The sequence below is a fragment of the Pelodiscus sinensis genome, chromosome 5, assembly GCF_049634645.1.
Source record: "Pelodiscus sinensis isolate JC-2024 chromosome 5, ASM4963464v1, whole genome shotgun sequence".
NCBI lineage: Eukaryota > Metazoa > Chordata > Testudines > Trionychidae > Pelodiscus > Pelodiscus sinensis.
This window is the reverse complement of record NC_134715.1, coordinates 121,303,855-121,317,858: the sequence shown is the minus strand read 5'-3', so window position 1 is coordinate 121,317,858 and position 14,004 is coordinate 121,303,855. Positions and strand designations below refer to the sequence as shown.

General features: G+C 39.0%; 1 protein-coding gene across 13 annotated transcripts in view; it reads right to left on the bottom strand.

Annotated features, from left to right (window-relative positions):
* Positions 1-1,033: 1,033 nt before the first annotated feature.
* Positions 1,034-14,004, bottom strand: part of CTBP1 (C-terminal binding protein 1) — a 378,668-nt gene continuing 365,697 nt past the window's right edge. For 11 of the 13 annotated variants that reach the window (XM_075930921.1, XM_075930924.1, XM_075930922.1 and 8 more), the window contains 3 exons: positions 12,738-12,865; positions 9,449-9,566; positions 1,034-2,477 (listed from right to left, as the gene is read on the bottom strand). In XM_075930921.1, coding sequence (XP_075787036.1) covers positions 2,291-2,477; positions 9,449-9,566; positions 12,738-12,865 — 433 coding nt within the window. In that variant the 3' untranslated portion in view covers positions 1,034-2,290. Of the gene's footprint in view, positions 2,478-4,425; positions 4,534-9,448; positions 9,567-12,737; positions 12,866-14,004 lie in introns of all 13 variants that reach the window. The other 2 variants (XR_012904426.1, XM_075930923.1) reach the window with 2 other exon arrangements.

Here is a 14,004-nt window from a genome sequence, read left to right as displayed (position 1 = left end):
CACCAAATTAAATTAATAGGCAGCAGGATTAAAACAAAGTATTTTTTTCACATGAGACAGAATCAATCTGTGGATCTCCTTGCCAGAGGATGTCATGAAGGGAAAAATGGGTTCATAAAAGAACTACAGGTTTGACCTCCCTAGTTCAGAACCCTCTGGACCTGACTGGTCCCAGATGAGGGATTTTGCCAGACCAGGGGAGGGTCATTTTTGGACCCCTGCCACCAGTCCCCCTGACCCAGCCTGCTCCCCACCTCCTGTTGGCCTCGCTGCCCTCTGGGCAACCAAGCACTGGGACTCCAGGCAGCCACATACTGGGGCTCCCAACCCCGCTGGGCAGCCCCATGGTGGGCTGCCCCACTATCAGCTCCCTGCGGGCAGCCCATTACCCTCTGCCCTTCTGGCCCCACAGGGATCCTTACTGATGACCCTCCACTGGGACTCTTTGGTCCTACAACATCCACGCTGGACCATGGATGTTGCTGGACCAGAGAATCCCGGTTAAGAGAGGTTCAGCCTATAGAAAAATTCATGGAGAATAGATCTGTTGATGGCTATTAGCCAGGCTGGGCAGGGATGGTGTCCCTAGCCACAGTTTGCCAAAAGTTAGAAATGGATGATAGGGGATGGACACTTGATTACTTGTTCTGTTCATTTCTTCTGGGGCACCTGGACACTGTCAGAACACAGTACACGGGGCAAGGTGGACCTCTGTTCTCACCCACAGTAATCATTCTTATGCTCTTAGATGTTTGTAGAAAATAAGGCTCCACAAATAAAACTGATGTGGATTAGAAAGATTGCTTTTAAGATTCCCATCATTCTGGGTTTGCTTCCTGCAGGAGCTAAAAACAGAAACATACAAGCGAAGAGGACACCTGAAAATTGTATCAAAATAAATGCCAAATGGCTCCGCTCAAAATCCAGTATACCTTAAAGCAGAAGGAAATATCGCCAGGGTATTCAATATAATTGTGTCATCCAACATCTTTCCAGGATCATAGAACAAAATAAACCAAACACCACACAGTGATTATGGAGAACTTCCACAAAAGAAGTTTATTAATCTGTTACTGTTGTGCCCCCTTTGCCCTTTCAACAGCATAATAAATATTGTTACCATACTGTAGCTGATGATGCTGGTGCACAAAATAAGGAAGTAAATCAAAAGCTATATCTTAATTTCAAACTTCATTGGAAACACAGGAAAAAGATCAACATTTATGAAATGGAAAGGGGAAAAATGGTATGGAAATAATTTTTTATTTTTCAAGCTTCCAAGAGGGTATTACAAACAACGGAAAGCAAAGTAAAGCTAGAAATGAAATACTTGACAGCGTCCTTTTAAAAATTACATCTAAGAAACCTAATAAAAGTTGAATAAACAGTTACTAGAAATAAAAATTTTTTACACATCTGGTATTTGTCTGGGATTTTTATTTCTTTAAAATAATTCATACAAATGGTTACAGTCACAAACATGATTTTAACCAAAAATATTGCTAGCCTACCACATTACCAGGAAGGAATCAATGTAGGCAATGAAATGCTGCTACTTTTTCAGTAGTCTAGTGCCTTTTTTGCAAACCACCAATAATATATACTTTAACTGGTGACAAAAAGCACAATGCTTGTTTATACAAAACCTTTTTTTCCCTTCAAAATCTCTTTGCAATGTTGTCTTCATTTTGAAATAAGGGAATTCATGCCAAAATAAGGAGAAACTGTTTTTTCTTTGTTTACTAAATCATTCTAAAAAATAAGACAAGCAGGTAGAAAAAACAATGCACTGTGTGGCGTAGAAAGAAAAATGGGAAAAATTCATTGTCCTGAGAAGTCTGCCAACTGCCTCATTTTTGGGCATGTTTTAACATATAAAAAAAAGGATTTTAAACTGGTTTGTTGAATGCCTCCCTTATGTGTTTTTTCCTTGTTGACAGCTAAGCAAAACAAACCTTTTTAATGTTCTAAAAACTGTACACAGACAAGTACATTCATGATATAATTAACTACTAACTTCTCTTGCTTAACAAAGAACCCATAGTACACAGAAACAGTGATCAGTCCACTGGACAGGGACAAACTACAATTTATACGGAGGAAAAAAAGTTTCCAAATCTTCTTTTCGTCTCCCACCTTTTCCTTTTATACTGTATATTGGACCAGTTTCTAAAACAATTATTGTCTCCTCCTGTAAGTTCATGGTTTTGCCTTTATTCAAAAATCCAGATTTTTTCCACACACTCTCTGAAGTTGAAATCTCCAATGTTGGGAATGCTGTTTTTTTAGGCTACAATTGGTCACTTGGGTGGTCTCTATCAGCTTCTGGTTTGACAGTTTGGCCGGGGGATGGAGCATGTGGAGGATGGGCCACAGTAGGGAGGCCGTGTGATAAAGACATGGGGTTGGGAACTATTCCTTCTACTGCTGTGGGTATGCCAGCTGGAGCCACGCTTACAACACCTGGGGGATACCTGCTAATAGAGAAAAATGAGAACAATTAAAACTCAGAAATGGCTAATAGGAAAGCCCACCTGGCATCTTCAAAGAGAACAGCAAACATTTTTGTTTCGCATACGTAAGGCTCAAAACGACCACAGCACATCCATGTGTTCTCAAGGCAATCAATGTTTAACCAGATTAGAAATGCGAATTTGCCAATTCCTTCAAATCCTAGTTTGTTGGTTCATCTGACAGCATGAATGACAACGTACATAGCAAAAATCTTAACTGAAAGATTCATTATGGCCCTCCACAGTCACTGGGTCCTGGTCTGCACTAGGACCTTAGTCTGAAATTAGCCCCACAAGGTCAAATTTGTGAGCAATGTGTCCACACTACCAAGTTTGTTATTCCGAAATAAGGGGCAGCGGAATTCAAACTCTGTAGTCCTGCTTGCACTAGAAATAATGCTAATTCTGAACTTGTAATTCTGAAATAACATTAGTGTGGATGTTCTAGTGCTGCTAATTTGAACTAACTGGCCACTGGGAGGCCTCCCAGAGATCCCCAGAGCGCTTCCTGGGACTCTGAGTCCAAGGCAGCATGTCCACATTAAGAAAGCTTGCCTCAGACGACATTCAATTCTTCCCCATAGTGAGGACACGGAACTTTGAATTTGTAAAATCGGGTGCCCAGAAGTCGAACTTAGTAAGTGACTTCACTGGGTGCGGTATTGGACCATTAGTTCCCTATTTTCCTTCCCTCCTGGCTTTTTCTGAATTTCTACTCTGGGAATGCAGCACACCAAAGGATTATTTTGAAAAGTTCTGAAATCAGATGAGTTGGTTTCAAGATCCTGTGAATCTGAAAAAAAAAAAATAAACGTCTGAGCTTAGACAGCTAGGACTGCTATAAAACACAGTAGAATACTTCAAGCCGTGAGTAGTCTCATTTAAGCCAATAGAACTATTCATAAGGGTAAGAACTGCAAAAGCAGACCCTAAACACTGGAGTTGTTTTTTGAACTTCAAACTTGCTTGTGCGGAAAAAATAAGGGTGGGAGTGCTGGGGGGAGGAGGGGTCACAAATAAAGAACCGTGAACAATTCTTTGCTTTTGTCACTCATTTTGGGCAAGCATCAAGGTCTAAATATTGTAAGGGTTTCGAAGAGCATAACATTTTCATTTTGATTTTACAGTGGCTTTGAAATTACTAAGCCACAGAAAATGGAAAATCTAAAGCTCGTGGTCTGTAGATTCTGAGAGTGCTAATTAACACCAGTGTTCTGTGCTGCTGACATTTAAACAACGGCCTATCTTCTTTTGTGATATTGCCCCCCTCCCCCTACAAAAAAAAGTAATCTTCAGCCAAATGCCTGAAATTCACTTTTAGGGGTTATCTGATATCAGCCATTTATTTTAACCTGGATCTGTCTCCCCACTCTATTCATAAAAATGTACATTTTTCTTTTGTCGTCTTCAACAGGTGTTTTGTTCACCCATTAGCGCTAATGAGTGTTTATTTTAAAAGCTTTAGGCCATAATCTACACTTCCACTCATGTCGGCAAAAGTTCTGTCACCCAGGGGTCTGCAAAAACATCCCCAAATGACACAAGTTTCGCTGGCATAAATGGTAACGTGCATAGTAGTGTGTTAGCAGGTGAGTTTCTCTTAATGACACAGCTATCACCACTTGCAGAAGTTGGTTCAATTATGTCAACAGGAGAACTCTCTTCCATTGGCATAGGGTGGCTTCACACGAGATCTCATAACATTGAAGCTGCGTGGGGACCACTGTGCCACTCAGGTCTCTAGCACATAGGCTTAGACTGCTATTTACTGTAGTAGTGTAACCTGCTACCCTATTATTCAACTAGACTTCCATGGCAGGAATTACAACCAGAGCCCATTGAACGTTTTTAAAGTATCACTGAGAATTCTGCAGATGACTTCCCAGTCATGACAGATTTCCAAACCAAATACCTTTGGGCAGCGCACCATGCCTCAGGTGTCAGCCAGCTTTTCGGAAATCAAACGCTTCCATGTTACTTTCCCAAAAGACTCAGAGGGGTAGCCATGTTAAGTCTGTATCTGCAAAAACCAAAAGGAGTCTGGTGGCACCTTAGAGACTAACATATTTATTAGGGCATATGTTTTCATGGGTAAAACCCATTTCATCAGATGAACTGGAGTGGAGTTTACAGCGGCATGATACATGTGTAAATGATGCTAATCAAGTCAGGGTGGAAGCGGCAAATTCATACCAGCGAATATGGAAATATAGATATAAAGAGAAGGGAAATTACCTTTGTAATATGCAAACCAGTTAAGATAATTATTCAATCCTAAATTGATTGTACTGAATTTGCAAATGAATTCCAATTCAGCTGTCTCCCTTTGTAGTCGGGTTTTGAAATGCTTTTGTGGAAGGATGGCTACTTTTAAATCCATTACTGAATGTCCAGAGAGATTAAAGTGCTCCCCTACAGGTTTATGTCTCATTTGTGACCATTTATCTTTTGGGGATACAAAGTCCTTATATTTACCCATGCCTCTGTAAACTCCACTCCAATTCATCTAATGAAGTGGGTGTTACCCAGAAAAGCTCATGACTTAGTAAATGTGTTAGTCCGTAAGGTGCCACAGGATGCCTTGTTGTTTTCTGAAAAGACTCCTTCACATGCAGAGACTATCAGGATGGAAATTGGCTCCAATGGCCAGCAAATTCAGAGGCAGGGGAGCAGAATGGAAGCAGCTTTTCTACTTCACCACTTGAATCTCATGGAGGATCCCTCTCACAAACACCATTAAACAAGAGCTCTGCATGGCTTTTGAGGAGGTCACTGCAGGCCAGGAAGTTACCTATTGGCCTTGTCACACTGATGCCAGCTCCCATGGACGATAATGCTGCTCCTAATGTTGGCACATCTGTTGATTTGGAGGCAAATGAATTTAATTCCTCATTCCACATCCATTCTCTACAGAGTTATCTCCTGTGGAATTCTGCAAGTGCTCATATATAAATCTTCCTGTGTAATTCTGCCCCTCCAGAGAGGTTTTTCCCCAGAATTAATTGGCAATTGCAAATGAAATTAGTTCCTATTTTCAGTTCTTCAATTTGAATCTTATTAATCAAATTTGCTTCAATGCCAATGAATACAGTACTTTAAATTGGGCGCTGTTTTATTTATTCACAGTTAATTTTGAAACGGGTTTTTCAACTGTGTTTTGTACAACAATTAAAATATGTCACAAAAGGATAATAATTCTCAAATTAAAAGAACACAACTCAGCAACCCTTGCAACATAAATTTTTCAGCTTCCAACCATCAATCTCTCACAATCTGTCCAGTCCTCAAATACCCATGGAAATAGCACTGCTTGACAACATGCCCACATGGTCCATAAATTTGGACTCCAACAGGGAAAGAGTGAATTCCAAAGCTGCATTCTCTTCATAGAGAATTTCCTTCCAGACAGCCTCCCCCATTTAAACCATGGGACTCAGGAATCTAAAAATCACAGCTTTATGATGAACTGGATCAGTTTCAAACTATGAAAAAAATAATGCATTGCCTACGAGATGATACCACCACTAATGTTTGCACTGTAATCTTAATTAATACTAGTAATGAACTTTGTTGTGATTCACATTCTGACCTTCAATCCCTTTTTTAGCAGAAAAAGAGTGTCCTTTTAATCTAATGTCCAAGACTCAGACAGTTACCCTTTTTATCCTGAATATAAACTGTGTGTTTTATCAACCAAAAATTCTGATGCCACATCTTGACTCACTAATACTGCACTTGTACCTCCCCGTTTATTTTACCATGATTTGTTGATAAATTCTACCTCTTGATGCTTGATTTTCACTGATACCACTACATCAATGTTATTTCAACTTTTTAATCAATCTTACTTTTAAAGGCCAGGTACATTCAGGGGTCTTTTTATATATGCATCTGGCATTGCCAGACCTCTTTGCTTCACTGTTTCATTCCCTCTGATACTTGAACCAGCAGATGCATTCTACACAGTGCCTTGCAGTCCCTCTCTCCCAACACTTCACCTCCGACATCAATAAGTAGAACTCTGCACAAATACAAAATTCTGTAGCCACAAAAATGTGCCATGGACACCCACATCCATATCTGAGGATGCGGCTATTCATGGATACAAAGCAGATATCTGCAAATCTGTAGGGTTCTAGGTGCAAAATTTGTATCCATATCCGCATCCACAACAATGAGCTGCAGAAACCTGTGGATTTAAAGTGGGTATCTGTGGATTTGCAGGGCTCTATCAATAAGTCAAAAAATGAGCCACGTAACTGTATCAAACTAATCTAATTGCCCAAGGAGAACCAAGATGTAGCTGATTTCTCCTTTGTAAATCTGCTTCGTTCCCCGCGCCACACCCTCCCCGCACTTTAAAAAAAAAAAAAATCTATATTCTTCTGAGCTTGGATTAACAGACAGCTGTTCATTCATTTTCAGTTTAATCCACTTTATTATTATTTACATTGTAGTAGCACCTATAAGCCTCAGCCCCATTCTGATAAGTGTTGTACAAACATGACAAGAGAATATCTCTCTCCCAAAGAGTTTTACAACCCAAGTAATGACGGTCTCTTCCAGGCAACATGTGTGAATCACTCATTAATATGCTGTTCATTGTATAATTTCTTCCAGGATAGATAACAGTAATATCGAAAGTATGGCTATGCTAGTCTCGTTTGTACATGTCTGAAGGCAGACAGCACTGTGCAAACTGCATTATCTCTGTGTCTACCTGAGTCATGTCATCAGGTCTATGTATCAGGCTATATCTTGCACTCTTGTGTCTCAGTAAACAGAGGTGTATTATTTAATAATAGTCCAATAATGAATATACCAGAATACACAAGTAGTGTATGCCTCTACTTTATCCAAGAATTCAGAAAATTACATATCAGTTCCTTCCCATTTCTGGTCAAACTTTTCAGGAACCTAATCAATCTTTATTTCTGAAAGAGTAACTACAGTCCTGCTTGCCTGACCTTAACAGACTGGCTATCCATGTTGAGCACACAATCAGTGAAAGGTTTCTTTTCTGCAGGATACTGTCATTTTCAAAAAAACATTTGATCTACATTCTGTTCAGTTCGTGATTGCTTGTGATCATAACATATTTGATTCACTTAGGAATTTTATTCCTTATCACTACTCAAATAATGATATTTCCAGAACTGAATATCCTTGCTAGTTTTAGTCCACCAAAACGGATATTTGCATTTTACATATATAATGATCCTCCAAATTCTTATCCATATGGTTTTTAACACATCTGAAAAATCATGCTCCTAGCAAAAGACTGCACAGCTCCACTAGTCAAATGAAAGTCTCATACTGGAAACAGAAGATAAGATGGAAATACTTGTTTCAAACCATCAATTAAACTTTTGTGTTTAAGGCACAATGGAAATTAATACTAGCAAGTACTGTTATTGAAATTTATTCTTTCATAAGGCCTCAGCTTTAAATTCATATGTTTTTATATCACCACAAAATTGTTCCCACTGGCATTTGTTAAAGAATATTCTACAAGGGTTTGCACAGATGCAGTTTATCAAGTTATTTCAGAAACCTTCGTCCAAATTTAGAAATTCTTCAGTACTTTCTTCTCATCGACCACTCAGTAGTATTGGCCTCTCTAGTAAGCATAGCAAATCTTAACTAAATGCAAAAGCTATTTGTATTTATGGAAATACTATACATTTTCCTATTAAATTGGCAAATGCAGTTGTAAAACATTAATTTTTTACTGTGCTTTTGAAAAAAAAATGTATCAACTCTATTTTTCTATTCCTAAAATATTCTTGGATACAATTTGTTTGATTAAACTGAAACAAACTGTGAAATGACATTTTGTTTTGTGCTCCTATTACTCCAATTAAAAACATGTTAAAGCTTTGATCCTGTAAAAAGTTTTATGTCCGGACCCTTCTCGGGAAAGGAACCAGCCCCAGCCACACCTTACGTCGGACCCCCTGTGCACTGCCACATCTAGGGCTTCTTTACTGACTGACACATACCTCCTCTTCTCCCCCCCATCCCTTAACTCATTTTGAGTGAGGGAAAATGCTAAGAGGAAAGGATGCTGGGGAAAATGAGGGAAAAAGTGAAGGACAGGAGGAAAAGAATGACTGTTTTGAACAGCTCCATCCCTCAAGACAATGTTTTTCAGCAGCAGTTTTGTGGCCTTGTAAACCACTTTTAGCCCAACTGATAGTAAAAAATCTGAACTAGGAGCTGCAAGATTGGGCATCTACTCTTTATAAAAGTAAATGGCATGAGCCATGAATAGCCATTGTTAAGGCATTAGCAGGTTAAGAAATAGGAAAAAAAATCCAGTCAAACAGTTCCAGGAACATACACAAGACATAAGATAAGCAAAAAATCAATATATTCCAAATAGTAGTGAAAGGGTATTTAGAAACTTCGGCCTAGTTCATCAATGTACTATGAACTTTTTCTTAAAACTGGGAGCTATATTGAGGAGTCCAAAAATGCTTTACAATGAATATTTTAATAATAAATGAAATGTGCAATCAAGACAACGCTTTTTGCATATTCATTTTAGAATAGCAATACAAAATGCATTTGTGAACTTTCTGTACACATCTTGGGGGCTGAAAGCAACTAAGATGTGTGCCAATAGCTTATTAAAGTAATCCTGCTGTGGCTTACAGCCATATTATCAGGGCTCGCCGAACCACGGCAAGCCCCCTCGCCAGCCACGCTGTCCGGCAATCTGCACATGCGCAGATTGCCCGAACCCAGCTCTTCCAGGCTGCAATCTACTTGCCACGGGCGAGTAGATTGTATTATTTGTCGAGCCCTGCATATTATTATCTTCAGTAAAATGAACATGAACGTCCACTAGCTGCAATCAGTTCAGTCAGGACTGCTTCACTTGCACATATAAACTATGCTGTTCCAAACTTTTTCTACGGAAGTATCTTTACCTGTATGCAGCACCATTAAGCTCTGGATGGACAACTCCTGGATCCATGCTGGCCCAGTGTGTAGCTGCAGTCAAATGATCTTTGTTAACACAGTTTTTCAGGCTGTCTGGAATACGACCTAGTGAGTGGGTAGAAAATACAACACAAAATAAAACATATATATCATGTTTACTAAATCATATAAGTATACTATGCAGTATAAATGACATAGGTTATAAATCTCTGTGTCATTTTATCCTCTCTCTCTCACATCCAATTGCTTGCTAAATCCTGTCATTGTTTTACCTGCATCATCTCTAAAGTCAATCCTTGACAAATTGCAAAAACCTTTATCCATACTCTGGCATTCAATACTGCAGTTGTCTTCTTGCGGTGTTTGACCTCTTCTTCCTGCATCCTTCCCCAATAATAGCAAACAAGCACCTCTGAAAAGCTGTGATTAAATCATCCCTCCCTTGCAGCCAATGGGAGCTTTGCTCTGAACTTGACTGGAACCAGAATTTCATCACAGCCTTTTATTTATCTCTTTTGTGCTCAAATTCCTCCTTAAATATACATAGCACATTTTCCATCTCTTGTCATTTCCAATGTTTCTAAAGGAAAAGTTAAATACATCTGACTACTGCTTTCTCTACCCACTTCCTTCAGTACATTTGCTTGGATTTCATGCATTCATCAAGTTACAATTATACTTTAGTTCTTCCAGCTTATGGCAACATTAACCATAGAAAATGGGAGAGATTCCCAAATGATTTCAATTGGTGCTGTATCAGATTCTTGAACGCCAGTTTTTGGGATAATCTCGGCTCCTTACTGTACTGCTAACTCTCTCCCCTGTAAAATATGATACTAATCTGCTCCCACTGAATTAAATGGTATCTTTCCTTTGAATTTAATGAGATCTGGAGTAGGGATGTTAAATTGTGTTTAATCAACTAATCGATGAAATTTCCCCAGGAGCTAACCCTGCTGTTGCCCTGCCTTTTAAATGTATTAAAAGCTGTACAGCTGATTCCTGGCTCGTGCCTAGTCTCCACTGCTGCACTTCTGCCTCCCCTGGCTCCCAAGGAGACTGTGCTAGGGGGAACCAGCTTTTAAGACAGCTCCCTCAGCACCGGCTCTTGCTCCCCCTCTTGCTGCCTCTGTCAGCAAGTGACTAGTAAGTGACTTGTTGAGACACTACTCAACTAGTCACTTAAATCCCTAATCTGATGTGGATTCTGCATCTTTTTTTGGCCCCTATCCTGCATGCATCCTGCTCTTTGGGAAATCTGAGCAAAAAGATTCAATTAATTTCATATATGGATTTTTTCAATCAATATATTTGCCTTGCCACCATTTGGACATCCCACCAATCTCCTTTGCTAGCCATTATTTTGCACTTTTGTTTTATTTAGTTTAATGTATTTTGCAATCTTCTTTCAATTCGTGACTATTATTTTTTTGTGTCACACCCCCTTTTTTTCCAGAATTGATCTACATTCATGTTTTGTATGCTTTAGGGTTCTCTTCTTTCCCTTGCTTATTGCTTTTCTATTTCTTTTTGCAGCACAACATCACTGGCATTTTTATTTATTTTTAACACAAATCTGAATGTGTGTATCATCTGATAGCATGCATATTACTAAGACATGCATTCATTTATTACATGTCTTTTTCCAATTCTCTCCCTTCTGTTGTTCCTCCCTTGGTTTTCATCTACTTCATTCCCACCCCCCTTTCTCCCTCCCCACACCTCTTCTGTACTTGTTCTACTCAAATTCAATGTGTTCTCAACACCCTAATGTTGGCTTCACTTTAATCTTAATACAAGACATGTGCAAAAGGTTGTTGAAGTGACAACAGCTTCAATACAAATTAAAGCTTTCTAACTTTGATATCACAACCACGCTGGCTCCAAAGAAAATAAGTAATTCTTATTGTGTCAGAGCCTTTCCTGTGCACACTTGTGTGGGGGCTATTGCAGAACTTTTAATACATGACCTTGTCTTCTTCTGTGTAGCCAACTGTTTATCCTATACTCCAGGCCTAAGAATGACTCACATGACCAATGCTGTCTTACTGACTGGTCATCCTAGAAATGGAAGGTGATCTGCACGTGTTATTCTGAAGATCAAGAATGAAATTTTATGCAAAAAAAATTCAATCTCCATTAATTTATAGTGCTAGAATTCCTGCCAGGAGAGTTTCCTGAATTGCACAGCACTGGGTTGACACTCTACCACTCTGTAAGTGAAATAGATGGGTCTTAACATCTGCAGAGCACTCCATCTGTACTGCACAGAGATAAAAAATGGCCGAAGACTAAAAAGCTGACAGTAGCGATTATTGAAATATTTTCCAGCACACAGCATGCCACTTTTTACTTTACTTTATGGGATTCAAATCAAAATCAAGTTGTTGAAGCTTCTCCTTATTTTATTAGGATTTCATGCTGAAGTCTTGACTGATTTTTCTTATATAAACAGTTAACACGTGCACGGTTTGCTATAGGCTGTAAAATCCTGTTAAGTTTAACTGGTTAACTGTTAACACCCACAGGAGCGGGTAGGAGAGCCAACAGCCTGCCCTCCTTTCCCCCCCGCTTCTCCCCGCCACCTGCAGCTTTTGGTCCCATGAGAGGCTGCCGACTTCCATCCCTAGTTTGCTATGATACTGGACTTACTAGGAACTCAGAACTGAAGTGATTTTTTTTTTAATCTTTCAGAATTACCCCTTCAGATGCTGAAATAGAAGACGTATTTAATACAAACATGGATAAACATTGGATGGTACAGAGGAGTCAAAAGAAAAAACAACAAAAAATAAACCCACACCAATGACAGTGAGTGTTGGAGGATACCTAAGAAAGACCATAAAAGAGTGGCTTCCCACCTGAAGCAAGAACCATGGAAAATATCAGCAGACCCCTCCTTCAAGAAACAAAGGGAGTGATTTTGGTCACAGGGGTATGTGATAAATCATTAGGTCTGTCAATTAATGGCAGTTAAGCCAAGTGATTAACTCAAAACAAATAAACTCAAAAAAATTAATCAAGGTAAATTTTAAAGCATTTAACAGCCCCCCAAAATAATTATTTCTGGTCTACTGACTTCTGTTTATGACTGCTGTGTACCAAAACAATTAGTAGCAGCGGATGCAGAGTTGGTGGATACCTGCCTCAAGAGATAAAGAAAACCCAGTTTGGCCCATCCTTACTTCTAATTCTCCAGCCAAGAAAAGAATCAATATACTTGTTAAATCAACAAAACGTTTAGTGAAGGAACAAGTACAGTATGAAAGATAGTACCTGTAATAGCTCTACGGATCTCTCGTGCTGCTTCCTCCCGCATCTCAATTGAAGCTTGTTCACTGTACCAGGCTGCATGTGGGGTACAGATCAGGTTTGGTGCATCCTTCAATGGACCCTGACTAAAGCTAAATGAAAATTTAAAACAAGATCAAATGAAAACAAAACAAAAAACAAACAAACAAACAAACAAAAACCTTGTAGGGATGGGGAGTGTGGGGATTTTTGCACATCTTTAGAATTAACATCTACAACTACAGGCTGAACTGTAACCATTTTTTTGGTGGGTTTGTTTTTAATGTAACAGTTAATTTGAGATATTTCTAGCTATGTGAATAAGTAACAATTATTCTCCTTGGACTCAATGGGTGGAATAAAGAAGAGACCAGCACTAGGTTCTACCCAATGCACCTATTTCTAATCACTGTCACTCATACTCTGATAGCAAAAATGCTCAACCCCAGTATCTGTTCAAGAAATGACTCCATTTGGGTCCATTGTGGCAAATTTATCATTATCTTTACACCCCAGCCAACAAAGCTGTATTTTTTAGAGATACTGTCAACTTGAAATCTAATCAATTTAAAAAAAAAGAGCTAAAATTAGTTCCAGGTAACACACTTGTCTGTATTTCCCTGACAATTTTTCCTATTTCACATTTTCCTGTTTTTAATTAGTTTCTTTCTCCTCTTGCAGTGTGAAAAACCCACCTAACAGGAGAGATGGACTGAATGACTATCCAGAGGAAGCAATGAAACCAACTAGACACAAAATGTTTTCAAACGTACAAACTAAAACTGAAAAATAGTGACACTATCCCCCACCAATCTTTTTCAGCTATTATAATCTTTAATTGTTATTTGCAGCAAGAGGAGAGGAAGTATTTTTAGACAGAAGTTCTCTCTCAGAGTTGGCAGCAATTCTTAAAGTGATAGACTTCATCTCTAGTATTTTAAAAAAAATTAGAATAACTGCCAAAATGTTCTCCAATACAGTATATGCATTACAATAGTTAATTTCTATGAACTAAATGCTGTCCTCAGGAAGCCCCCGGAAACTATGACTCTGATCTTGAACTTGAATCTACTGTAGCCAGTGGGGCTTTCTGTGGGTGTAAGGGTTTGCTTGTGCAGATCTGATGGCAGGAGCAGGGATACTGGAAAGGAGAATTTTGCCCCATGGATATTAGACTGTGGTTTTTCTCACAGCATTGCTCTGTTGTAATGGTTACACTTAGAAGTAAACAAATGCAGGGCCAGAATAAGGA